The sequence below is a fragment of the Orycteropus afer genome, unplaced genomic scaffold (assembly GCF_000298275.1).
Source record: "Orycteropus afer afer isolate SDZICR_OR568_19922 unplaced genomic scaffold, OryAfe1.0 scaffold00110, whole genome shotgun sequence".
NCBI lineage: Eukaryota > Metazoa > Chordata > Mammalia > Tubulidentata > Orycteropodidae > Orycteropus > Orycteropus afer.
Genome location: NW_006921697.1, coordinates 5,897,457 through 5,923,674, shown reverse-complemented (window position 1 = coordinate 5,923,674; position 26,218 = coordinate 5,897,457). Strand labels below are relative to the sequence as shown.

Genomic DNA, 26,218 nt, shown 5'->3' with positions numbered 1-26,218 from the left:
ATCTTGGTCACAGACCACACATGTTACAATTCCATCATTCCATTCAACCAAATAATCTCACTCCAGAATCAAAGTGCCTACTTCAGCTACTTCTGTATCCCCCTAGAAAGCATGTGGACAATTTGGCTGCCATATTCAGAAAGTCTAGAATCCCCAGAAACAAGACTATCTGAGGTCTCCTTCTACAAATACCTTTCATGCCATGCCACGCTCCCAAATCCCCAGATCTATATGGGGATTTTATTATTTTTCCCCTCAACCTGGACATTGTTCAAAGGAGGTTGCAGAGTAGTGTACTGGCCGTATGTTAGGGAGTTAACAGTGCCTATGCTCTCACAGTGCTATTAAGATGCTCAAATGCTCAGAATTATCCATTTGGTCAGTTGAAAAAAAACTTCCATATTACACAGAATATTGTGCTGGGAGCTAGAAGCATGGTATAAATGTCCATGACTCAGTCCATGTTAAAAAGAAGGTTTACATGGAAGAACTAGTGTTGACACTAGGCTTTAAAAGATGGGTTGGAGTAAGCTGGGAAAATGGTAGTGAGAAGAGACTTCTAGTAAAAATGAGATCATGAACAAGCATAGAGAAGCATGTTTGGTACATCTGGCAAACTTCAAATAGATTGCTGTTATTGGAACTAAGAGTACAACTCAGGAGTGGTGGAAAGTGAGGGGAGATTCTTCAATAACCTATTAGACTTAAGAATCTGTGCCATCAGAGGTACTAAACAAAAAAGTGAGGCTTTGAAAATGTCCATAAAAGTTGTCATTCAAACAACAATTTGTGACAATAAGTGAAAAATGGTCCTGTGCCAGCCCTACTGGAATGAAAGCCACTATTTGTATATATGTGTTAACCAAACCAATCTTGGCTGATATGGTCAGTGGGTTGGAGGAATGTGAGACAGAAAGTAACACAACAGTTCAAGTGAGAAGTGATCAGAGAAATGATATATTCATGATATAATTGTTGTTGTTGTTAGGTGCCGTCAAGTTGGACCCGACTTATAGCGACCCCTCCTTGGGTTTCCGAGGTGGTATCACTATGGAAGTAGATTGCCCAACCTTCCTTCCGAAGAGTGGCTGGTGGGTTTGAACTGCCAGCCTTCTGGTTAGTAGCCAAGTGCCTTAGGCACTACATTACCAGAGCTCTTATGATATAATTACCATGTTGAATTCACAACACTTCTAAATTTATGATTGTGGAGTATGTAAGAGAGAAGGGAAATCTAACATTTTGTCTTTGATTCTTGGTCAATTAATTATCTCAAATAGAGACTAGAAATGGTGGAACAGTTTCAGGAGTTAGAGTGTGTGAATGGTGATGCATAGTTTAGCTCTGTATATAATACTGCTGATTCAATAATGAGATGCATGTGCCTAATTCAGAGCTATGTCTGTAAAGGTACATTGAAGAGGAAATATCAGAAATAAATTAAATGATGAGCACTTCTTTCTACTATGTCACAAATGTCCAAAATTGTGTTGGAAAAAGTAATTTTCCATTTTCTGTACTAACAGCATTGGCATACGTTTGCTTTGTAATTATTTTCAATACACTCTGTGAGGATTATTTTTCATTCCTCTACAGATCACCATCTGCCCTTCTCCACTCTGTCCTGTATAGGCAGTATCAAGGGATCTCTAGCCCTCTGAATTATTTGGACTTGGCCAATCAACATCACTGGTGCGGACCCTAGAAAAAAGAATGTGACCTCAAGAATTTTATTTTCTCTACTTGTCTGGGTAGGCCTCTGGAGTTGCCTTCCTTTACTGTGACCATAGTTCCTGTCAGTTTGCCCCCTCCAAATGCTTATCATGCCCAGTTTCCAACACCTGGTCCCTCTACTTGCACTTTCAGGCCTGGAGGGGTGATTCTATTCTGTTGCTTGTTGAAGGTTGACACTTTGTCTTGATGATCTTCCTATATCATGCCCACATAATAAAGAAAAAAATCTTTCTTTATTAAAGTCTCCTCAAATGATCCAGTTTGAGGGTGCCATAAGTTTCTTGTCAGAACCCTGAGTATACACACCTATAGCTACTTTCAAAATACTTTTTTTTTTTTTTTAGGCTTCTGGTGGAGAGTGATGTGAAGAGAAAACACCTTCAAAGCAGGTAGGCTGCCTGGGAATCATGGGCCCAAAACCTAATAGGTTTTAAAGAATAGTTTCATCCACATCTCCATCTGCCACCTAAAATTAAGACATATCCTTCTGACCAGAAGTGTCTCCATGGGTCCAGTGAAATAAATAAGAAAAAGAATAGGTATAGGTGAATAAAAATGGTTTCTGAAGATGAATGTTAACTTGAATGAATTAGGGGAAAAAAGAGACTGATCCTAACATACATGACACTTTGCAACTGAAAGCATAATTTCTATATTCTATATTCAAAAATTTATTTAATGATTTCAACAACAAAAACAACAAATCTTTTTTAGATGAATGATGCATTACAATTGATCCTAGGAAGATAAACAATTTCTGTAACTCATTTCAAAGAATTTATAGCTCTAAAAAATCTCTCTGACTTGGGTGAACAGAAGTATACACTGCCAAGAGGAAGACATCCAGATGTCCTGGCCACCACCTAAGAAAGAGCCTGTTGTATTATTCCCACATTGGTGTTTAGCCTGAGTTGATGGAGTCTTTTAGGACTTTTCTAAGTATAGTCTTAGTATCCTTGGCAACTCCCTCAAGGACATGTTTGTGTTTCATTTGTCTGATGGAGTGGACAATAGGGCCACCTAAGACTGGGATGTATTTGAGAAGGCTGAAGAATGCCTTCATGACTCTACAAGACATCCATCTCAGTTTCCAGTCCCCTCTGATTAGAGCTCCCAGGTGATTGGCCTTCATGATGGCCTTGTACTCCAAGAAATTTCTCTCCCTTCCCTTAGTCAGCTGCCAGAGAAATTTATCATGCACACCAAAGGACAATTGGTAGGCTTTCAGACACTCTGCCAAATCATCTGCATAGGGCATGTAAGGGAAAGAGTTTGTGGCTATTTTCTCCTGTAGGTAGATCACTTTATTATTAATGAACTTCTCATAGGTATGGAACACATTTTGTAGGTGGCCATGGCACCTAATATCAGAAAGATCCATTTGCAATGTGTCCCTGAGCTTTAGGAAGTCATGCCATAAAGGTTCAAGGCTGGAGACTAGAAATATGGGGGGTTTACACACTCCATTCTTCTGGAGATTTTCTAGAATATTTTCTCTGATATTCTTCACTAGCTTCCCTTCCGTGACACCACTTGTGCTGAGGTCCATGTCCAGCTTTGTCCAGACAATGTAGAACTTCTTTCCCATCTCCTCAATGGTTTTGGCCAGCATCACATGATTCATGCTGAACTGTTCAGACGCAATGATGATGAACAGGTCGTACCGGCTGAACTCCATCTCCACCACATAGTTCCCCAGACTCTGGGAGGTAGCCCCCATGCCAGGCAGGTCCCAGAGCACCACATTTGGAAAAAGAGAGGATGAGTAGGATGCACGTGTTTGGGTGGTTTTCACCACCCCAGTGGGAGCTGAGGCCTCCTCCTCATGCCCGATGCCCCGCAGTGCATTGATGAAGGTGGACATGCCGTTGCCAGAATTCCCTGTCACAGCAATGTTGAGGGGTGTGCTGGACACTCTTCTCAGAGTCTCCTTGGCAGTAGAGACCACCTCCAGAAAGTTCCCATCTGCCAAGGCCTTCTGAGTTTTCATGGCCTCTGCCTCTGATAAAATGCCCCAATCCTTACAGTAAGGCACAACAGAAGTGAAGGATGAAGATAATGGAGCTTGAGGGGACTCTGCCATATCGATAATCAGTGGAGTAACCTGCAGAGGTAGGAAGAGCAGGGGAGTTAAGGTGACCAGGGACAACAGATGCACAGGAGTCATCTGACTTAACACAACTCGAGCTCAGGCTTTTAAATCAGTATTAAGAGTACAGCAAAGATATTGGGGTTAAAAACAAAGCAAAAAAAAAAAAAAGCACTCATTCAGGAAATGTGCACATTCCTTGAAAGGAGGAGAAGGAGGACCCTTGAGGAATGCTCTGAGGCTGGTTGTGCCAACAGTTAACGTTCAAAGAAGGAATGTGGTCATGGGGACTGGAGGAGAAAAGTGTCAGGTCAGTCCCTCAGTCCTGATCTTAGTGATCATACTTCCCTAATTCAACCCAACTGAATAAGCAAAACTGCCCAATTTCAACCCACTGCGGGAATGGGAGCTGTGCAAAACCAAGTAATTTCCTTCTGAGCACATGGAAGTCCTCACTTCTGTGTCATTCTCTCTGAGTCAAAAGATACTTATTTTTTTAGCATTGTAAAAAAAAAAAAAAAAAAAGTTTTATTTCCCTTCAGTATAGTTGTATGTGTATGTGTGCAAATTTTAGATAATTTTAAACAGTGCTGGCTGCATCTAAAAAAATGTCTGCTCTTCATTTTCCTCAATATCTAAGTCATAGCAATCCTCCCAAATAAACTCTGAAAGAGTTTTTAGTTTATATTTGTATTTAGACATTATTATTTATAATTTTTTATTAATAATGTAAGCATGAAAGCTCTTTGTAAATGTCGGTTTCTCTTGCTGGCTGTATCTCTCTAATCAGATTTAAAGCATTTTTGAGGGCAGATTAGGAAAGAAAATTGGTTGTTTTACTTAATGGTAGTTAAAGAAACTGCCTCAGTGATGGGCTTTCAAAATCACACAGCTATAAGTGGTTGCTTTGGTTGTTGTTGTTATTATTATTATGTGCCGTGGAGTTGTCTCTGACTCATAGCAACCCCTCCTTGGGTTTCCGAGGTGGTATTTTTACGGAAGTAGATTGCCCAATCTACCTTCCGATGAGTTGCTGGTGGGTTTGAACCCCCAACCTTCTGGTTAGCAATCAAGTGCCTTAGGCACTCTTACACCCTTCTGTGTGAGTTAACACAAATCTTTAAAATTTTTAGATTTAAGGCAATGCCTTTGACTGAGGTGTTGCCTCTGTGAACCTTCACACAGTCCATTCTGTTCTCTGAGCGGTTACCTGCCTGACAGACACGTGTCTTCCTATGCAGTTGCCTGGAAGTTTCTGCCCCAGAATGCCCAATGTCCCATCTTGGGACAAGTTGCACAGCCCCCTTTAGGTCATGGTGTGCAGCTTCTTGCTCCTCTCTTCCTTCTCTGGGCCACATCTCACTCCTTCTTATGTGCATCCCCCATGGGGAGTCTTGCTCACATCTGTCCCAAGAGCCCCATCACTGTGTCCCTGTGGTAGTTAAATTTGTATGTCAATTTGGCTGGGCCTGGTTGAGTGTCTGGGCAGCTGGTGGTAGTTATTCCCAATGATGAGACTGGCAATCACCTCTATGGTGGGATCTACCACAAGAAGCTTTTGGGATGTGGTCTGCTTCCTGTATATAAGGAGAAGCTTGGGAGATAGTCTCTAGCTTATGGCACACTTGGACCCTGCATGTAGCTGTGTCATTGTTCAACAGCCTGCCATGCTCTGCCGACCTTGGGACTTACAATGGACTTAAATTAATGGCCTCCTATGTGGTTTGGTAACATCAGGACTGTGCCTTTTTACTTGTCAACCTTGGGTTTGTCAGCCTCAGTAACCAGCAGCTGCCTGAGTGAAGAAACACCTCTAGCTCCAGTGGGCTGGGGGCAGGAGGCAGAGCTGGACCCCAAGGTTGAGGGGCTTTTACCCAGCCCCTAGAGCCTGGCACTTTGAATTTGGACTTAAAACCTCCAAATTGTAAGAATAAACTCCTGTTTGTTCAAGCCATCCCATTTGTGGTATATTCTTGTCAGAGTGGCACTAGGTAACAACAACAGTCCCCGACTCCTCAGGCTGTTGTTTACGCATTGTTCAGTGGTTTACCCTCTCCTTAGAGGGAACAGGTCTCAGAGCCCCACTTGAGTTTTAGAACCAGCTCAGCCACATGCAAGGTGAGCAAGTTCCCAAAGTTTCCTACTTGGTGGAGCAGAGACGGTAATGCTACTCACCTCAGAGGACTCCTGACAGGGTTCCATGATGTGATGCATGCTAAGTAATCGCAGGGCACACGGAAAACACTCAGTGCATTCTTTCTGATCTCCTTTTTTCTGTGGCTGATTTTCCTCTTGTTCTTCCTCTTCCCTCTGACTTCTTACAGCAGTTTGTTAAGGGCACTTGTTTTTGAGTCTGGGGCCTTTGCATTCATTCATTTTCTTCTTTAATTTTCCCTGAAACCAATTAGATAAACTTTGTGATTATTCTTGAATAATGAAGAAACAGTCTTACAAATAAGAAACAAGCTAATGGTTAGAGACTCAAGGTTTGAATCTGTAGGTGTGATTTCATGATTCTTTCCAGGCAGGAGGGAAGGAAGATCCTATTTTAACCTAATCTCCAGTTCCATGTGCTCATTACTGCTGGATGCTCAGGCACTTCCTTTACTGATATTTTGATCCAATTATTATCATCACCTGTCATTCCCTCCCCTGGATACCATTTCCCTAATTTTGGATGACAAATAAAACCATTACCTGTTGTCACTTAGCACGGCCCAGATTATGTTAAAGAAAATCGTTGTTGAACCTTTTGTGAAGACTTTAGACCCATTAAGAGATGGACATGCCTAATGAAATGATCAGAAATACACAAAAAGTAAAGAGTGAAGGAAGATTTTTGGAAGTGCCACCATCACAGATCCTGTCTGCATTAGGACATGAGCTCTGTGTCTGTAGCAATTTTTCAGATCATCTGGGAAAGGCTTATGTTATTGTAGGAAAGCCAGGACAGTGCCTACACATTTAGGCAAGAAGAGATTACATTGGGCCAAAGGAAGTGACTGAATAGCATGGTGGCAGGGAAGGGGCAATGCTGTCTGGATATGAGAATGGAGCTTTGGGCTGGGTCCTAGCTAGGGAGACTTTCTGGAAAGGGAAGAGTGAACAGTTGAGAGAGTTCTAATGAGTTGATTAATGAAGCACCATATATTTTTTGTGTGTGTTTAAATTACTGGTTGACAGATAAACTGGCTTCCCTTCCTAAACTCTGTCCGCCTGCTGCTGAGCATGGAGCCTTCTCATACAAACCCCTTCTGAAAGTATCCTGGGTGGGAACTGACTAATGCAGGGTGTAGACTGCCCCACAGTGGATGTGGAGAGTCAGGGCAAGACCTATTCTTTCCTATTCCTTTTCTGTGACCTTATCTATGACATAATCCAACTCCCTAAAACTATCTGCCCACCCCTCCACACAGTACTGCACCCTCTAAGGAGAAAACCTTAGGTGTAGTAGCCCCAGCCTCAGCTCTCTTGCCCTTCTCCTTGCACATATGGCCCATCTATACTGTGCCCCTGATGGGGCTTACCAGCTACCCACTGGATCTGACTGAGTCCCAGTCCCTGGGCTCCTCCATAGCTATACCTGCCCAGGCCCATGTATCATCACTGCCAGGCCATGACCATCTCTATGTGAGGGTGAAGTATCCTCAGTAGGTGTCAGTGTGCCCACAAGTTTGTGTGCATGAGCCTCTAGGACACTGTGCCTAAGTCCAATCACCTTGGTGGACCCCAAGCTACCATTTACATAGTCCCACCAGTCTCTAGGTAGAAGTTACCAGTCCATGACTAGAAAGGCCATATAAAAATGATCCATTGCTAAGCAGCAGCTGAAAGAATATGAGTAGTACTACTTATATAAGAATATGAGTAGTACTCTTTATCCAAATTTGTTCCCATTATAAAAAGTCTAGTGCTAGGGGCATCTAAGTGAGAGGCACACTGCCTGCTACACTTATGGGTGGGTAAAATTTGAAACAGCAAAACTATTTGAGGGTTTTGTACTCAGGTCTGAATTTGTTACTGAAATTAAATAAGCCAGACCCTAAGTTCAACTACCCTTGTTGGCAGAGCACCACAAATTAAAGTCTTGAGCCCAGTCAATAGCCATTTTAGCAGCCCTCTCACTTACCACCTCCTAGAAGCAGAGGGCCATCCATGATCAGAAACTTAGGGAACACTTCACCTCCTTCCCTAGGAAGGGCTTCTTGCTCTCCGAGATAGAGGAAGCTCCCTCTGGATCCATCCAAAGCTTGAATCCAGACCCAGTTTTCTCCAGAAGAATGTGAATGACTTTGGTAGGAAGAAGGAACAGGTCAAAAGAAGAAGCACTGGAAAGTAATAGTCCAGAGCTCTGAATTTCCTTCTGGCAGCCAGCTCTCAGTCCTCTGCTCTTTCTATAGCCAAGTCTTTCTCCCAGACTACACCCCTCACACCCCCAACAGGGAGGGCATTAAAGTAAGGCCAGGTTTCAGTTTCTATTCCTGGAAATGACTCTAGTTCTCAAACAGCAGAGGCAGAAAGCGTTTCACTTTCTCATCTTTAGAGGCTGAAGGGTGTCCCAATAGGTGGGAGAGCACAAGCAGACTGCAATGGATCCCTGCACTCTGACCTGCCCCCTAAACCCTTCACCAAATCTTGGGATGTTCATGCTGAGCCCTGTGTGGACGCCAGCATTCAACACTCCACTGCCACACCCTCCCTCCCAAGGTGAGACCTGGTGCCACAAAAACTGCGGACACTTAGAGAAAAGTTGCTTCCTTTAGTTGCCTTGCCTCTGCCCAGCTCTAGTCCCCACCTCCACCCCTCAATCCTGCTGTGGACTGTGGAGTCCTCCATCCAGCACAGAGCTTCTGTCCCCCCCCTCCCCAGCCCTCTATCTCTCTACACTCTTGTAAACACATTTCCTGCTGTCACTAACTGTTGTCTCCATCTGAACTCTCAGATCCCTCTCATTTCCATGAAGGAACATAGTACCTAGCTATCTTCTTTCCCCACCATCCTTAGTGGTGTCCTATTTCAGGTAAGTGCCCCTTGGAACAGCCTGGTCTCCTGGTTTGCTTTTGGCCTCATGTACAGTGACTGTCACCTTCTCACAGCTTCCTCCACTGTCATATTCTCACTGCTTGCCCCTGAGCATCAGCTGGAAAACCTCCATCCCCAACTTCTTTAAAACACATGTTCCACTATTCATTACAGACCAACACCCCAGCCTGCTTGCTCAAGGAGATTGATCTTCACTCCCCTCCAGATTTGGCCCCAGAGGTGTATCTAAGGAATAGCAGGAATTGCCCTGGGTATGACTTGAATGGAGCACCACTGAGCAGTTTCTGTTAACTGAGATCATTCAGCAAATTAAAATGAATAGTTCATGGGTCCATGGGTCAAGGAAGACTGTGTGATCTTGATGTGCTGTGTATACAAAGCAAAGATATTCGGGGGGGGGGGGCGACTTTGAGCACATCATACATCAATTTTCATCAGTAAAAGCAAGAAAGGGTAGTTGTAATTTTCATGTTTTGGCCTAATGTGTTAAGTAAAAATTAACAAGATTTGTTTGAATTTTTGAACTGATACTACAGTAAATTTATCTAAAAGATGGAGTCAGATGGTTGGACAGGGATGTGATTTCAGTGATTGCCATAGGTGTAATTTTCCATTGTTAAGCCTCTGTTTGCCACCAATCATCTTCCCACCTTTTTCTATCCTGCTAAGATTCTGTGGTCTTGGATTTAAATAGAATATACCCTGAACTCTGAACTTATTTGCCCTCCTCTGTCCTTTCATCCCATCTGTTTGGTTACCTAGTGCCGCTCTGACAAGAATATACCACAAATAGGATGGCTCTAAAAAACAGGAGCTCTGGTAGCATAGTGGCTAAGACACTTGCCTGCTAACCAGACGGCTGGTGGTTCAAACCCACCAGCCACTCCTTGGAAGGAAGGTTGGGCAATCCTACTTCTGTAGTGATACTGCCTCGGAAACCCAAGGAGGGGTCTCTATGAGTCGGGGCTGACTCAAAGGCACATAACAACAACAAAAAAAAAAAAAACAGCAGTTTATTCTCTCACAGTTTGGAAGCTTTGAGTCCGAGTTCAAAGTGCCAGACTTTAGGGGCTAGGTGAAAGCCCCTCAACCTTGGGCTTCAGCTCTGCCTCCTGCTCCCAGCCTACTGAAGCTAGAGGCTTTTCTTCACTCAGACAGCTGCTGGCTGCTGAGACTGACAAGCCCAAGGTTGATAAATAAAAAGGCACAGTCCCAATGTTACCAAACAATATGCCAGGCCATTAATTCAAGTCCAGATGAAATCTCAAGTTTGGCAGAGCATGGCAGGCTGTTGAACAATGACTTGGCTACATGTAGGGTTCAAGCATGCCAAAAGGCTAGAGACCATTCCCAAAGCTGTTTCCTATATATGGGAAGCAGACCACATCCCTAAAGCAGCTACTCAGCTGCTCCAAAAAGATTCTACCATGGAGTTAATTACCAGTCTCACCATGGGGAATAATTACAGCTAGGGGCCTACCCACTCAACCAGGCCCAGCCAAGTTGACACACAAACTTTACTACCACATCATCTCTCTGTGAATTTCAGTGTGGATAAACAAACAACACCCCCTCCCTGGGTCTGGACAGCTGGGACCTGCTGGAGGAAAACATACACTAGAGCAGCTGGGCCTGCCTGACTTCACAGTGAGACAATTCCCCTGGGACTTTTACGACCACTAGTAGCTTCTTATGGTCCTCTTAGCCCTGTTGTCTGATCAGATTGATGATTTATTCTCTTTGCCTCCTCTGGAATGTGAGTTCTATAACAGTGGGACACATACTGGCTCATCCCCAGTGCCTACAACAGATCCTAGATTGTAGTGTTGTTGTTGTTGTTAGGTGCCGTCGAGTTGTTTCCGACTCATAGTGACCCCATGCACAGCAGAACAAAACACTGCCCATCCTGTGCCAGCTCCACGATCCTTGCTATACTTGAGCCCATTGTCACAGCCACCATGTCAATCCATCTTGTTGAAGGTCTTCCCCTCCCTCGTCGACCCTCCACTTTACCAAGCATGATATCCTTCTCCAGGGAATGGTCCCCTCTGACAACATGACCAAAGTAGGTGAGACGAAGTCTGGCCATCCTCGCTTCCAAGGAGCATCTCGGCTACACTTCGTCCAGGACAGATCTGTTAGTTCTTTGGGCAGTCCATGGTACCTCCAGCATTCTCCGCCAGCACCACAACTCAAAAGCATCAACTCTTCTTCAGACTTCCTTATTCATTGTCCAACTCTCACATGCATACGAGGCGATTGGAAATATCATGGCTTGTGTCAGGCACACCTTAGTCCTCAAGGAGACATCCTTGTTCCTCAGCACTTGAAATAGTTCCTTTGCAGCTGACCTGCCCAGTGCTACATGTTGTCTAATGTCCTGACTGCTGCTTCCATTGGCCTCGATTGTAGAGCCAAGCAACATGAATTCTTTAACAACCTCAATCTTTTCTCCATTTATCGTGATGCTGTTTATTGGTCCAGTTGTGAGGATTTTTGTCTTCTTTATATTGATATGTAATCCATACTGCAGACTGTGTTCCTCAATCTTCATCAGTAAGTGCCTCAAGTAATCCTCACTTTCAGCAAGCAAAGTTGTATCATCAGCATATCACAGGTTGTTAATGATTCTTCCTCCAATCCTGATGCCACGTTTTTCTTCATATAGTCCAGCTTCTTGGATTATTTGCTCAGCATACAGATTGAATAAGTATGGGGAAATAAGTCAAGTGCCTTAGGCACTACACTACCAGAGCTCCTTTAATAATAATAGTAGTAGTTTTAAAACAGACAAAAGCAACCCTGATGCACTCCCTTCCTAATTTTAAACCATGCAGTGTCTCCTTGTTCCATTCGAATGACAGCCAAGGTACCGGTTCGTCATGAATACAATCAAGTGTTCGGGAATTCCCATTCTTCTCAATATTATCTATAATTTGTCATGATCCACACAATCAAATGTCTTTGCATAGTCAATAAAGCACAAGTAAACATCTTTCTGGTATTCTTTGCCTTGAGCCAAGATCCATCTGACAACAGCTATGATATCCCTTTTTCTACATCCTCTTCTGAATCTAGCTTGCACCTCTGGAAGTTCTCTGTCAATATACTGCTGCAACCGATTTTGAATTTAAATATTCAAAATGGCCACTGCTTGTAAACATTCAAAATGGCTGCACCCTCTGTCACTTTAAATATCCAAAATGGCTGCCATGTGTAAACAGGTTGCACCTTCCAGACAAACAAAAAGGTCAGTGAAAAAAAAAAAAATCCTGCAATATCTGGGGATAGGGCAATAAGAGAAAAAGGCAGAGAAGGAGTATAATGAAGAAAAAATGGGAAAAATGCAAAGAGAAAACAAGGAATGGGGTCAACCATGAGAAAAAAGAAGAAAAAAATTTTGCAACCAGGTACAGGGAAAAGAAAAAAGCTGAAAACTAGGACCTGGGAGGGGAATAATAGTAAAAAGGTCAAAAGTATTAATAATAGTTGTTGTTGTTGTTGTTATGTGCCATCGAGTCGGACCCGACTCATAGCGACCCCTCCTTGGATTTCCAAGGTGATATCACTATGGAAGTAGATTGCCCAATCTTCCTTCCGAAGAGTGGCTGGTAGATTTGAACGGCCAGCCTTCGGGTTAGCAGTCAAGTGCCTTAGGCACTACGCTACCAGAGCTCCTTTAATAATAATAGTAGTAGTTTTAAAACAGACAAAAGCAATCAAACTAAAAAACAGGAAAAAAGAAAGAGGAAACAAAAAATTGGGGGAGGGCAGGGCAGGGCACCCAGGTTCCGTCCAAGCACCCAGAGTGGGATGGAGTTCCTGTGGGCCCAGAAGGTGGGTGGAAGTTGGGGATGGCCAAACCTCTGTTCACCAAGCGGGTGTGGGGTAACAAGGGGAATGTCGCACTTTTCAGTCTTCCAGGTCCAGAGTGTCCTTGGGGCTACTCGGATATCTTCTGGAGGCTAGAAGTCTGAATTCCAGGTGCTGGCTCTCCGGGACGTTTCTGTAGACTTCTAGAAGCTGGCGAGTCCAAAGTTCTTGGATCAAACATCAAGCTGGAGGCTTTTCCTGACTCACACAGCTACAGGGGCTGACGAACTCAAGGTTCACAGACAGTATACTGGCTGTTGATTCCAATGAATGACGAATCCAAGATCTCCAGGCCAAAAGATTTTAGTAGGTGCACAAAACAACATTGTCAATTGTATGAGACCTCATACCAGAATCTCTGAGCTCCCTCCCATCATATCAGGAAGTCTTGCCCATTTTCTTGCTGAAAAGGTGAAGGCAGACAGAAGAGAACTGACTGTAATTACACAAAGCAAAGCAACCCTAGGCTTCATTCTCACATCCTTATACATTCAGGCAGAGAGAGAACAGAAGCTCTTGCCTGCTCACCCTGGAAAAATTCATCTTAAAACTCTTGATTGCCTGCCATGGGCCACAAGTCAGCCTCAAGAGCACTGGTATTCCCTGGGCATGGGGGATCGTGATTGCTTGTCCTGTATCACTTCCACTCCATGGCCAGGACAATATGATCATTACCAGGAGAAGACAAGGTAGCAGGATAGAGTCTGTAATCCTGAGCAAGCTTGCAAGGTCATATATAGTCCAGCTGCTGCACATTGACTATGACAGGCACAACCTGCCCAACCCTCTCTACATCTTCTGTTCCATTCATAAAGGCTTCTCCAGGGCTTTAGTCAGCAATGAGTTGCTGCTCTGTGAGGGCTGTTCCCATTACCTGAAACCACACTTCTCATGGCTACACCTCTTCACCCTCCACTCAGGCACCAAAACCATGCACACTGTCTCAGGGTCTATAACCCATTCCTCACATGTCCTACGCTTGCTCTTCACACCATTGTACCTAACACAACATTGTGATAGAGTTGTGGCCATTTGCGTTCAACACCAGACTACAAGTTCAGAATCTGAGGCACTATACCTACATCACTCACTGTATAGACTCATATCTTGGACTAGTGCTGACTGACCCATGCAAGAACATGAGAAGGAGGTGGCTTGAGTCCCAGAACTACTCGTTTCTTGCTATGTGGTCTTTGGTAAGCTGTTTAACTTCTCAGTGATCCCTGAGTGATCCCTGATCCCTCATTCTGTGAGGGGAACAGTAGGAAAGCTCCAGGGGGCTTTAAAGTCAGTGAAGTGATGCCCAAGACACAGGGCTATGAGCTGTAACAGGATGGTAAAGTGGGTTTGTTTCCCCCCACAGTATTGGCAGAGATACCAAATGCTGATAACAAGTTGCGAAAGCACTTATAGAGCTAAGTGACAGATGAGACAGGACATCAAAGAATGCTTAGGGAGTACAAGTGTCATGGGGATGTGCCTTCACTTCATGTCAACAATGAAGGCTTCAAAAAGAGCAAGGGTTTAGGCAGCCCTTCTTCCCATCTTGATATTGTGGCAACAGTCAGTCCTTGCCCAAACTGAAAAAAAGTGAGCATTCCTTAGAGCTGATATTCTTGGACGGAGGGGTAGAAGCAGAGTGATAGGGTGACAGCTTGGTGTAGCCAGTTAAGAGAAGGGTGGCAAGCTATTATATATGAGGAATCAGGGAGTAGAGGGAAGTTTGAGGTGTTTTTGTGACAGAAAGGCCATGGCTGGGAAGACCAGAGAGAGAGAGAACATAGGCATCTAATAGAAAACCAAGGACCTGCACTCAGGCCCTCCTGTCCCCAGCCAGTGTCCAGAGCTATGCCCTTAATTTGTGAATGTGCATCATATCTGTAAAATGACTCCTCATTTCTCTGAGGACTAATGAGGATCAAATGGAATTATGCATGTAGAAATTCTAATGAATTAATTATTTATGGTTTAAATATTATTCTATTGTTCCAGCTAAGCCTCATTTGAGCATAAAATGTTCCTTGGCGAGCCCAGTAGAAGGTGGGTAGTCATCAGGAGCATGCCTGCAGGTCTTCTGTGTATCATAAATCCTGCAGAAAGGAAAGGAGACAGGAATGGCCAGGGACACAGTTCCTTCTGATCCCTTGAAGGCTGCTTCTCTTCCATTGTACCTTCTCTCAGTTGTTGCCACTAGTGTACTCTTGATCTCTGAATGTTGCTGACTTTACCCAGATAACCATGGGCAATATTCTAAAGTTAATACAATAATTTATTGCAATGGAAAAGTTCAATATCTTCAGCCACAACAAGGCCAGGAGCTGATTGTGGAACAGACCATCAACTGCTCATATGCAAGTTCAACTTGAATTTGAAGATAATTAAAGCAAGTCCACGAGAGCCAAAATATGATCTTGAATATGTTGTTGTTGTTGTTGTTAGGTGCCATCGAGTCAGCCCCGACTCATAGCGACCCCTCCTTGGGTTTCTGAGGCAGTATCACTACGGAAGTAGGATTGCACAACCTTCCTTCCGAGGAGTGGCTGGTGGGTTTGAACTGCCAGCCTTCTGGTTAGCAGTCAAGTGCTTTAGGCACTATGCTACCAGAGCATATCCCTCCTGAATTTAGAGACCATCTAAAAATATATACGATGCATTAAACACCCATGACCAAAAACCAGAATTATAGGATGACGTCAAGAACATCATCTATGAAGAAAGCAAAAGGTCATTAAAAAGACGAGGAAAAAAAAAGACCAAAATGGATGACAGAAGAGACTCTGAAGTTTGCCCTTGAGAGGAGAGTAGCCAAAGCAAATGGAAGAACTGACAAGATAAAAGAGCTGAACAGAAGATTTCAAAGAGCAGTTCAAGCAGACAAAGCCAATTACTGTAATGAAATGTGCAAAGATTTGGAGTTAGAAAACCAAAAGGGAAGAACACATTCTGCATTTCTCAAGCTGAAAGAACGAAAGAAAAAATTTAAGCCTTGAGTTGCAATATTGAAAGATTCTATGAGCAAAATATTGAATGATGCAGGCAGCATCAAAGGATGATGGAAGGAATACACAAAGTCACTGTACCAAAAAGAACTGGTAATCTTCATCCATTTCAGGAGGTGGTATATGATCAAGAACCAGTGATACTGAAGAAAGAAGTCGAAGCTGCACTGAAACAATTGCCAAAGAACAAGACTCCAGGAATTGACAGAATACCCATTGAGATGTTTAAACAAACAGATGCTCCACTGGAGGCACTCACTCAGCTATGCCAGGAGATTTGGAAGACAGGTTCCTGGCCAACTGACTGGAGGGGATCCATATTTGTACCCATTTCAAAGAAAGGTGATCCCACAGAATGTGGAAATTATCGAACAATATCATTAATATCACACACAAGTAAACTCTTACTGAAGATAATTCAAAAATGGTTACAGCAGTATATTGACAGAGAACTTCCAGAGGTGCAAGCTGGATTCAGAAGAGGACGTGGAACAAGGGATATCATTGCTGATGTCAGATGGATCTTGGCTCATAGCAAAGAATACCAGAAAGATGTTTACTTGTGCTTTATTGACTATGCAAAAGGATTTGATTGTGCAGATCATAACAAATTGTGGATAACATTGAGAAGAATGGGAATTCCAGAAAACTTAATTGTACTCATGAGGAACTTGTACATAGACTGGGAGGCTGTCATTTGAACAGAACAAGAGAACACTGCATGGTTTAAAATCAAGAGGGGAGTGTGTCAAGGTGGTATCCTTTCACCATACTTGTTCAATCTGTATGCTGAGCAAATAATCCGAGAAGCTGGACTATATGAAAAAGAACGTGGCATCAAGATTGGAAGAAGAATCATTAACAACCTGCGATATGCTGACAACACAACTGCTTGCTGAAAGTGTGGATGACTTGAAGCACTTACTGATGAAGATTCAAGCATACAGTCTGCAGTACAGATTACAGCTCAATATAAAGAAAACAAAAATCTCACAACTGGACCTATAAGCACCATCACGATAAATAGAGAAAAGGTTGAGGTTGTCAAAGAGTTCACAATTGCTTGGTTCTGCAATCGACACCAATGGAAGCAGCAGTCAGGACATCAGACAACATAGAGCACTGGGAAGTCAGCTGCAAAAGACCTCTTTCAAGTGCTGAAAAGCAAAGATGTCTCCTTGAGGACTAGGGTGCACCTGACACAAGCCATGATATTTCAATTACCTCTTATGCATGATATTTTCAATTACCTCATATGGACAATGAATAAGGAAGACCGAAGAAGAATTGATGCTTTTGAGTTGTGGTGCTGGCGAAGAATGATGAAAGTTCCATGGACTGCTAAATGAACTAACAAATCTGTCCAGGAGGAAGTGCAGCCGGAATGCTCCTTGGAAGTGAGACTGGCCAGACTTCATCTCACCTACTTTGGTCATGTTATCAGAAGGGACCATTCCCTGGAGAAGAATGTCATGCTTGGTAAGGTGGAGGGTTGACGAAAGAGGGGAAGGCCCTCAATGAGATGGACTGACACAATGGCTGCTGCGATGGGCTCAAGTATAGTGGGGATTGCAGAGCTGGCGCAGGACCAGGTGGTGTTTCGTTCTGCTATGCATAGGGTCGCTATGAGTAGAAGATGACTCAATGACACCTAACAACAACAACAACACAATAATTTGAATGGAGCATACACCCACAGGACCACCTCCCCACCAATGAATCCTGAAACTTGCTCTTGTTTATTACAGAGAGACACTCAGTGAAGACAGATTCTGTTATCAACAGATCCTGGCACAGGATTTACCTCCCTAGGAATTTCAATCCAACTGCCCAAATAAAATTCTTAAGGATGCAGTGGTGAAGTAGGGCAGAAAGAAAGAGACAACTTACAGTGAATTGCTCCTGGCCAGTCAACTCCACTAGTCTTAAGTTGGGTGTCCTTCCCACATGTCTCTCTGCTTTTGTGCTTTGCAGATAGATGTCTTCAAATCCAAGACAGCCCATTGCTCATTGCCTAGAAATGTGAGAAAATAATACTGGTGTTACCTTTTCCATAGGGAGTTGGGAGCTGGGGCTAAGATGTATAATTCCAAAGAGATATTTGTGTAGAATTGAGCCCAGTTGTCTAAGTCAGCAATCTTTGTAACACGTTCTTACAATGGCTTCTCCTACCGTCCTGCCTCATTCTTCCCTGTCCTTCACTCCACTTTCCTAGAATTGCCTGACCAGATTAACTATCTGTAGCCAAGGCCTTGTTTTAGGCATTAACGTTGGGAAACCCAAACTCAAATAGACTGAATAGGATGAAAGTGAGAATTTTCCTTTTGCTTCTTAAACCACCAGCACTCTCTGTTCATACACCCTAGAGCTGGAACATGGGAAAACTAGGAACACAGGAAATGAGTCTGCTATCATCTCTAGGAAGGACTAGAGCATATGCTTCTACAATTCTGGTTAGTCCAGTTCAATCTATCTTTTAGAAATGATTTGAAATTCATTTTCTATGTCTTCAATGGTGGTGGCATACTGCCTAAGGCATTTGATTGCTAACCAGAAGGCTGGTGGTTCAAACCCACCAGCCACTCCTCGGAAGGAAGAGTGGGCAATCTACTTCTGTAGTGATACCGCCTCAGAAACCCAAAGAGGGGTTGCTCTGAGTTGGATCCGACTCAACAGCAATGAGTTTAGTTTTTTGGCTTTTTTTTTTTTTCTTTTTGCTTTGTTTTTTAATTGTGGTTGATATTCCTACTTCTTCAGGCTTCTGAAATTGCCCCATGTCTCTTGAGCAGATTTGGCCTCATCTCACTTCCAAGTCTCAGACTCTTCCAGTTGAGTCTATAGAGACTATACAATATACCCCAAACCAAGCAAAACTGAACACTAATCTAAGCCACTCAAGGCCCTAAAATGATACTACTATCTATCTGTGGTTCTCACTAGAGTAGTAGTGAAAGCAGGCTCTTTGATTGAGAAGGCTTGCATTTGAATCCTAGCTGTTCCTCTAACTAGCAGTTTAATCCATGGGCAAGTTTCTTCCATCTCTATGCCCAATTTCTTCATCTGTGAATAGTAATAGTACACCTTCCTCATAAGAGTGTGGGGAGTATTAAGTGAAGTGACTCACTTCAAATGCTTAGAACATAGGGAGGGCTGTGGAGATGCTGGCAGTTATTTTTCCAGTGACGTCCATCTTATGAGTGATACCACATTTGTCCAATTCCTTCATTCCAAAACTCCAAGGAGTCCTGGCTCCCTTTACCTACAGAGCACCAACACTTTATTCGTTTATGCATTCTTGAATTTTCCTCCTGAAAAGATCTCTCTTGCCTCCCCAACCATAGCTCTGAAACACAAATCTCATTATATTCTTCCTCAACCCTTCAACTAATTATCATCAACCAACTGAATCTAGTTCACATTTATACAATGTTTCATTAAACTACAGCAGAATACACATTATTCTCAAGCTCACATGGAACATTTGCCCTCAGTGACCATACTGTGGGCCTTAAAATATACCTTGACAAATTTAGAAGCATAAAAATTATACAAAATATGTTCTCATCCACAATGGAATTAAAGTAGAAATCAAGAGCAGAAAATAGTGGGAAAATCTCAAAATATTACAGATTAACACAGTTCTAATTAACACAAGAAATGTAAAATATTTTGAACTAAATCAAAATAAATGAATGAATGATGAATCTGGCTATTAATTTGGCAGTAGTTATCTCCATGAGCTCCAGGGTGACATAAATAGTTAAGCTCTGGACTACTACCTCTAAGATTGCTGATGCAAACCTACCCACAGGCACCTTGGAAGGTCTAGTCATCAGCTTCAAAAGGATGCAGGCTTGAAAACCCTATGGAGCAGCTGTACTCTGTATACATGAGATCACTGCAATGATTTGGAACTGACTTGATGGCAACTGGCATCAAGTTGGCTCCAATTCCTGGATCCTTTTTATAGGCTACAGAATATTGATAATGAAAAGGAGAACCACAATACCCTGGTGGTTTCCCTTCTTTTGCAGACATCTAGTCCTCAGAGGTGAAGCCACTGAAACCCTCCCTGAGGCTGAGGCCCAACCCATGCTGCACCCCTTCATCCAGAGATTCACACAAGCCAAATTAGATTCTGGCCGTACTTGAATCAGGACTCTCCTTTCTATAGATTGGCTTCACTTTGAATTTCAAACCAAATTCTCTTCAGATCAGATAAAATTCTGATGCTCCCAATATTCCCCACCCCCACTCCCTTAATTGAGTCCTAAATTGAAGTTATCCTAAACTGAAGTCTCTTGAGTTTTGCAGGCTTATTATACTCCAGTTCAAGAACTCCTATTCAAGTTTCAGGGGGAACCTACCTACAGCCAATCAAACCTCCCTGATATCAGCAGTCCACCTGACTCTGTGTCCTGCTGCTGTGATAACTTTGAGCTGCCTGCTGGGAACCTGCCTGATCTGCCCTTCTAAGCACAGCTCATCACCTCATCTTCATCATCCTTTCCAAGCACCTCACTCTCAAGCCACCATTAAATGTTCTCTCACCCCTTCATTTGGCTTTCCAAGAAATTCCTATTCCGCCAACAATTTCCTTAATGTCGAATTCAGTTCTGAATCCCACCTCTGCTTCTGTCTGTCATGAATCATGAGGACTGAATTCAGTTTCCATAGCTTGGGAATCTGACTTCAAAAGTTAAATTAAGTCCTTTTTTTAACTCCATTTGGAACTGCTGTATTTGTCAAAGACAAGCTAGTAAGAAAAGTGGATTGTAATTGGAAAGTTATCCTTGGTTGAAAAACCTCTTAGGTTTAGAAAAAGTCTCTCAAAATTCTTAAATTTTAGGATGTTTCTAATGTATGGGGGTCAGCTTCTTGGACAATCAGATGTTTAAAAAATTAAAAACTTCTGTTGTTGTTGTTATGTGCCGTCGAGTCAGACCTGACTCATAGCGACCCCTCCTTGGGTTTCCAAGGCAGTATCGCTGTGGAAGTAGATAGCCCCATCTTCCTTCCGAGGAGTGGCTGGTGGGTTTGAACCGCCAGCCTTCTGGTTAGCAGTCAAGTGCCTTAGCCACTAAAACCTTCTAGGCATCTTTAATTGTTTCCCATGGGATGACTATTCAGGGACAAATAGAGACAGTGACTGACGTCTTCCTAAAACCACAGTGTTACCCTATGTGCCATAATCTTTCGAGCACTTGTTAATCTAATTAAAGAAGTATTTAAATGAAATATCTAGAGTACAATGTGAAAAAAATCTACAGTCTTTTTAAACTGTTCAAATGTATGATTTAATCCTTTCATGAGTCATGAGACATATATTGCCAATTAACATTTTTAAGCTGCCTTCCTAGTTATAGTACTTAGTATTGTCTGGCAACCAAAACCACACCAAACTCACTGCTATGAAGTCCAGTCCGACTCATAGCAACCCCTCCTTGAGTTTCCAAGGCAGTATCATTATAGAAGTAGATTTCTCAACCTTCCTTCCAAGGAGTGGTTGATGGGTTTGAACCACTAGCCTTCTGGTTAGTAGTCAAATGCCTTAAGCACTATACCACCAGATCGCCTGGCAGAGACTTGAATAACTGCATGAATCTGAAGAAAAGTGCCTCACCCCAGAAATCCTACCAACAGAGTCTACTTGGTACATGTACTTCCCACACAATTATATCTAAACCCATATTACCTTAAAAAAAGATTCCCCTTGATTTCAGCTGCCTTGATTTATAGAAAATACATGTTATCAACAAAAAATTCAAAGCAGAAAATAATTCAATCGTGAAAGGGTTAATAGGCAAGATTATTAATACAGTATACCATGTCAATTTCTGTTAATTGCAAAGTCTATCAATTTACACAAATAAGTGTGATACAGTTTTAAGATACTTCTACTTTTTGATATTTTGAACAAAAGTTCTAATTACATTACAATATAGTAAGAGACATTACTTATCTATGGAAGTTTTATTCAGGAAACAAGTAGTGGAATCATCTATCACTTAGAATAATATAGAAGATTGCTTTATTGTTTTCCAGGGAAGAAAGTCAATACTATCCAAACTCCAACAAGGTTGGTGTTGTTGTTATTTGGCCCCATTGAGTTGGCTCTGACTCATAGCAAACTTCTGTATAATAGAATGAAACATTGCCCAATCCTGCACTATCCTCACAATAAACCAAAAAAACACACTCACTGCCACTGAGTCGATTCTGACTCAAAGCAACCCCAATTGGGTTTCTGAGGTGGTAAGTCTTTATGGAAATAGATTGCCCCATCTGCCTTCTATAGAGTGGCTGGTGAGTTTGAACTGCCAACCTTCTGGTTAGTAGTCAAATGCCTTAGGCACTGCACCACCAGAGTTCCATATCCTCACGTTAGTGTGTTTGAGCCCATTGTAGTAGCCACTGTGTCAATCTATCTGGGTGAGAATCTTCTTCATTGTCTCTTTGTTAGGTAGGAAGGCAGAATAGAGGGCCAGCCTGAGGGCAGGCCCAAAAGGAGGAGAAAAGAGAGAGAGGCAGAATATTTAAGAAGGTTAATAAGCTAACACCTGCCACTGACCACAACTGCCAGTAAGCCTGTCCAATCCAAATTAAGCAAAATGACCACAAAACCACAGATCCAGGATATTGAGGTTTCGGGAAAGTCCCTGATTTAGAGTATGGGCAAAAGTCTCATACCTTGACCCAGAACTAGTTCCATGTTATTATATCATTATAACAAAATTAACACTGCCTTCTTTTTGAGGTTTAGGTCTTTTGCATACTGGGCAAGTGTAGAAGAGCTCTCAGGGACTTGTCAATCAATCTGTCACTCAACCTGTCACTCAAGAGACCCAACTTCATCCTAAGAACTTCGCTTAGCTAAGAACTCCCCTTTTTAGGAAGTATAAAACCAGTTAGAGAACTTAACATCTTTTCCCTTTCCGTGGGAAAGACCCATCTCAACACTTCTGGAGATGCCTTTTCCTTTTAAAGCCCCTCTCCACTCATGAAGAGAAGTCTATTTCCAACCCTATGGAAATATCCTTGCTTTAGGCCCTTCTCACTCATGATATGCAGCCCACTGTTTTCTTTAAGAGTGAACTTTCATTTTAATAAAGCTTGTGTGTGTTTAAACTTGCTACTTAGGTGTTTCTTTCCTTGCACGGAATCTGAGAATCATTCTCTTAAGCAAAAGCTGCTGCTGTGAGCTGTGTTTGACTCTTCAAAGCGGTATGCAGCTTAACCAGAAGTCTCACCCAGATAACATCTTATAAGCACAAGCTGCTGCTGTGGCTGTCTTTGATTCCTCAAGACAGTACAGCTGAACCAGGCAGCTCTTCCCAGCTAACAACTGACCCTCTACTTTACTAAGCATAATGTTCTGCTTCTGAGATTGTCTCTTCTGATAATGTTTCCAAAATACTTGAGAAGAATCCTTGCTATCCTTGCTTCTAAGGAACTGGCTGTACTTCTTCCAAGATAAAATTTTTCATTCTTCTGGCAGTCCATGATATATTCAATCTTCTATGATAACAACATAATTCAAATGCATCAATTCTTCAGTCTTCTTCTTTCTTTTTATTGTCCAGCTTTCGCATGCATATGAGGAGACTGAAAAGACCATGTCTTGGTTCAAGGGCACCTTATCATCAAAGCGCCAGCTTTGCTTCTTAAGATTTTAAAGAAGTCTTTTGCAACAGATTTGCCCAATGCAATACATCATTTGATTCCTTGACTGCTGCTTCCATGGGCATTAATTAATTGTTGATACAAGCAAAATGAAATCTCTGACAACTGAAATTTCTTCTTCATTTAGCATGATGTTGTTTATTGGTCTAATTGTAAGAAATTTCCTTTTCTTTCCATTGAGAAACAATCCTTATTGAAGGCTATCCAAGCTCATTGCCATCAAATCACTTTTGACTCATGGTGAACCTACAGGACAGTGTACAACTGCCCCATAGGGTTTCAGAGCTGTAAATCTTTACAGAAGCAGACTGCCTCACCTTTCTCCCATGGAGCAGCTGGTGGGTTTAGATCACTGACCTTTTTATTAGAAGCCAAACATTTTAACCACTGCATCTTATGCCAAAGCAGGGAGGGTGGGGTTGGCTAATGTGCCTTGAATTATACCTAGTTGTTCTTGTTAGGTGCCATCAAGTCGGCTCTGACTCATAGTGATCCTATGTACAACAGTATGAAACAATGCACACTCCTGTGCCATCCTCACAATTGTTGCTATGTTTGAGCCCATTGTAGCAGCCACTGTGTCAATCCATCTCATTAGGAGTTTTCTTCTTTTTTGCTGACCTTCTACTTTACCAAGCATGATGTCCCTCTCCAGGGACTGGTACCCCTTGGGAATATATACTACGTACATGAAATAAAATTTTGCCACCCTCTCTTCTAAGAAGTATTCTGGCTGTATTTCTTCCAAGACACATTTGCTTGTTCTTCTTGGAATTATACCTTCTTAGAGGCCAATCATAGGGAGCTCTGGTAGCGTAGTGCCTAAGGCACTTGACTGCTAACCAGAAGGCTGGCGGTTCAAACCCACCAGCCATCCCTCGGAAGGAAGGTTAGGCAATCTACTTCCATAGTGATACCACCTTGGAAACCCAAGGAGGGGTCACTATGAGTGATACTGCCTCAGAAACCCAAGGAGGGGTCGCTATGAGTCAGGTCCGACTTGACAGCACATAACAACAACAACAGAGGCCAATCTTATCTTTCTGGCTACTTAGTATTTGAGTGGTTTGTTCTGGCTTAAAAAAATTCTCAAGGAGACCTTTCTGAACTAATCTCAGAAACACACTAAAACCACACTCACCTCATCCCAGACACAAATGTTACCTGACCCAAAATCCTGCCTCGAGGGCTGCATCCCTCAAAGCAAGCATCTCATACATTATTTCCAATTTCCATCCACGTTGTGATCTCTCTCACCATTTCCTGGAGGAAGAGGGATATCTTGGGTTAAGAAATAAGTTGTGGAGGAACCAATACTTAATCAAAGTGGGCACTGACCTCATAATGAAGAAATCCTCTCTTCACAGTCATGCCCCTTCTCTGAAATCCAGCTGGTAGTGCAGGAGATGCACAAAGACTTCCCAGGCCATCCCAAGAAGTCAAAGGGCCTGAAAGAACCCTAACTGTTTTCCCCATTGTTTCTGGAAACTGACTGCTTTTGTTGTTGTTGTTGTTATTATGTGCCATCGAGTCGGCCCCGACTCATAGCGACCCCTCCTTGGGTTTCCGAGGCAGTATCACTACAGAAGTAGGATTGCCCAACCTTCCTTCCAAGGAGTGGCTGGTGGGTTTGAACCGCCAGCCTTCTGGTTAGCAGTCAAGTGCTTTAGCCACTATGCTACCAGACCTCCTTGACTGCTTTTACAGGAACCTAAATATGAAACCAAACTTGCACTTACTTCTCTTCTTGCATTTCCCAGAAGAAACAGTAAGCCAGATCAGATGTCCTTTAAACCTGTGGTTCTGTAGAGGGAGGTCAAGAGAGAGGAGAGTCATGGCCACCTGAAAACTTTCCTGTACCTGAGAGTTTACTCTTTCCCTATTCTTGACCCCATGCAGAGCTCAATATCAGGCAAGTCCCTCAGAATAGATTACTGGGTCCCAGTACATTCACTATTCCCTCTGTAGGTCCCCATTCCCACCCCTACCCTGAGGCAGAGTGTTCTTACTGTGAGTTGTAACATAACAAAGACAATTCATTCCCACAGGTGCAGAGGTCAGGTTTTACAAGTATTTCTGGGAAAAACAATTCCATCCATATCATTCCACCCTTCGTTGTTGTTGTTGTTGTTGTTGTTGTTGTTGTTAGGTGCCATCAAATCATTTCAGATTCATAGCGACCCCATGCACAGCAGAACGAAACACTGCCCCATCCCATGCCAGCTCCACGATCTTTGCTATACTTGAGCCCATTGTCACAGCCACTGTGTCAATTCATCTCATCGAAGACCTTCCCCTCTTTCACTGACCCTCCACCTTACCAAGCATGACATCCTTCTCCAAGGAATGGTCCCCTCTGACAACATGACCAAAGTAGGTGAGACAAAGTCTGGCCATCCTTGCTTCCAAGGAGCATCTCGGCCGTACTTCCTCCAGGACAGATTTGTTAGTTCTTTTAGCAGTCCATGGTACTTTCATCATTCTTCACCAGCACCACAACTCAAAAGCATCAATTCTTCTTCGGTTTTCCTTATTCATTGTCCAGCTCTCACATGCATATGAGGGGACTGAAAATATCATGGCTTGTGTCAGGCATACCCTAGTCCTCAAGGAGACATCTTTGCTCTTCAGCACTTGAAAGAGGTCTTTTGCAGCTGACTTGCCCAGTGCTATACATTGTCTGATGTCCTGACTGCTGCTTCCATTGGCATTGACAGTAGAACCAAGCAATGTGAAGTCTTTGGCAACCTCAATCTTTTCTCCATTTATCATGATGCTGCTTATAGGTCCAGTTGTG

The 26,218-nt window shown here is 42.9% G+C and overlaps 1 protein-coding gene across 1 annotated transcript; it reads right to left on the bottom strand.

Annotated features, from left to right (window-relative positions):
- Positions 1–2,635: 2,635 nt before the first annotated feature.
- On the bottom strand, positions 2,636–6,025 carry LOC103199381 (immunity-related GTPase family M protein 1-like). Its single transcript, XM_042781356.1, has 2 exons — positions 5,999–6,025; positions 2,636–3,838 (listed from the first exon to the last, which is right to left on the bottom strand). Exons 1-2 carry the CDS (start codon positions 6,023–6,025, stop codon positions 2,636–2,638), a joined length of 1,230 nt encoding a protein of 409 aa, XP_042637290.1.
- Between the last annotated feature and the right edge of the window lie 20,193 nt (positions 6,026–26,218).

Coding starts and splice junctions, on each gene's coding strand:
- LOC103199381 (XM_042781356.1), bottom strand. CDS start 6,025: ATGGAACCCTGTCAGGAGTCCTCTGAG. Junction 3,839..5,998: donor CCTGTCAGGAGTCCTCTGAG/GTGAGTAGCATT, acceptor CTACCTCTGCAG/GTTACTCCACTGATTATCGA.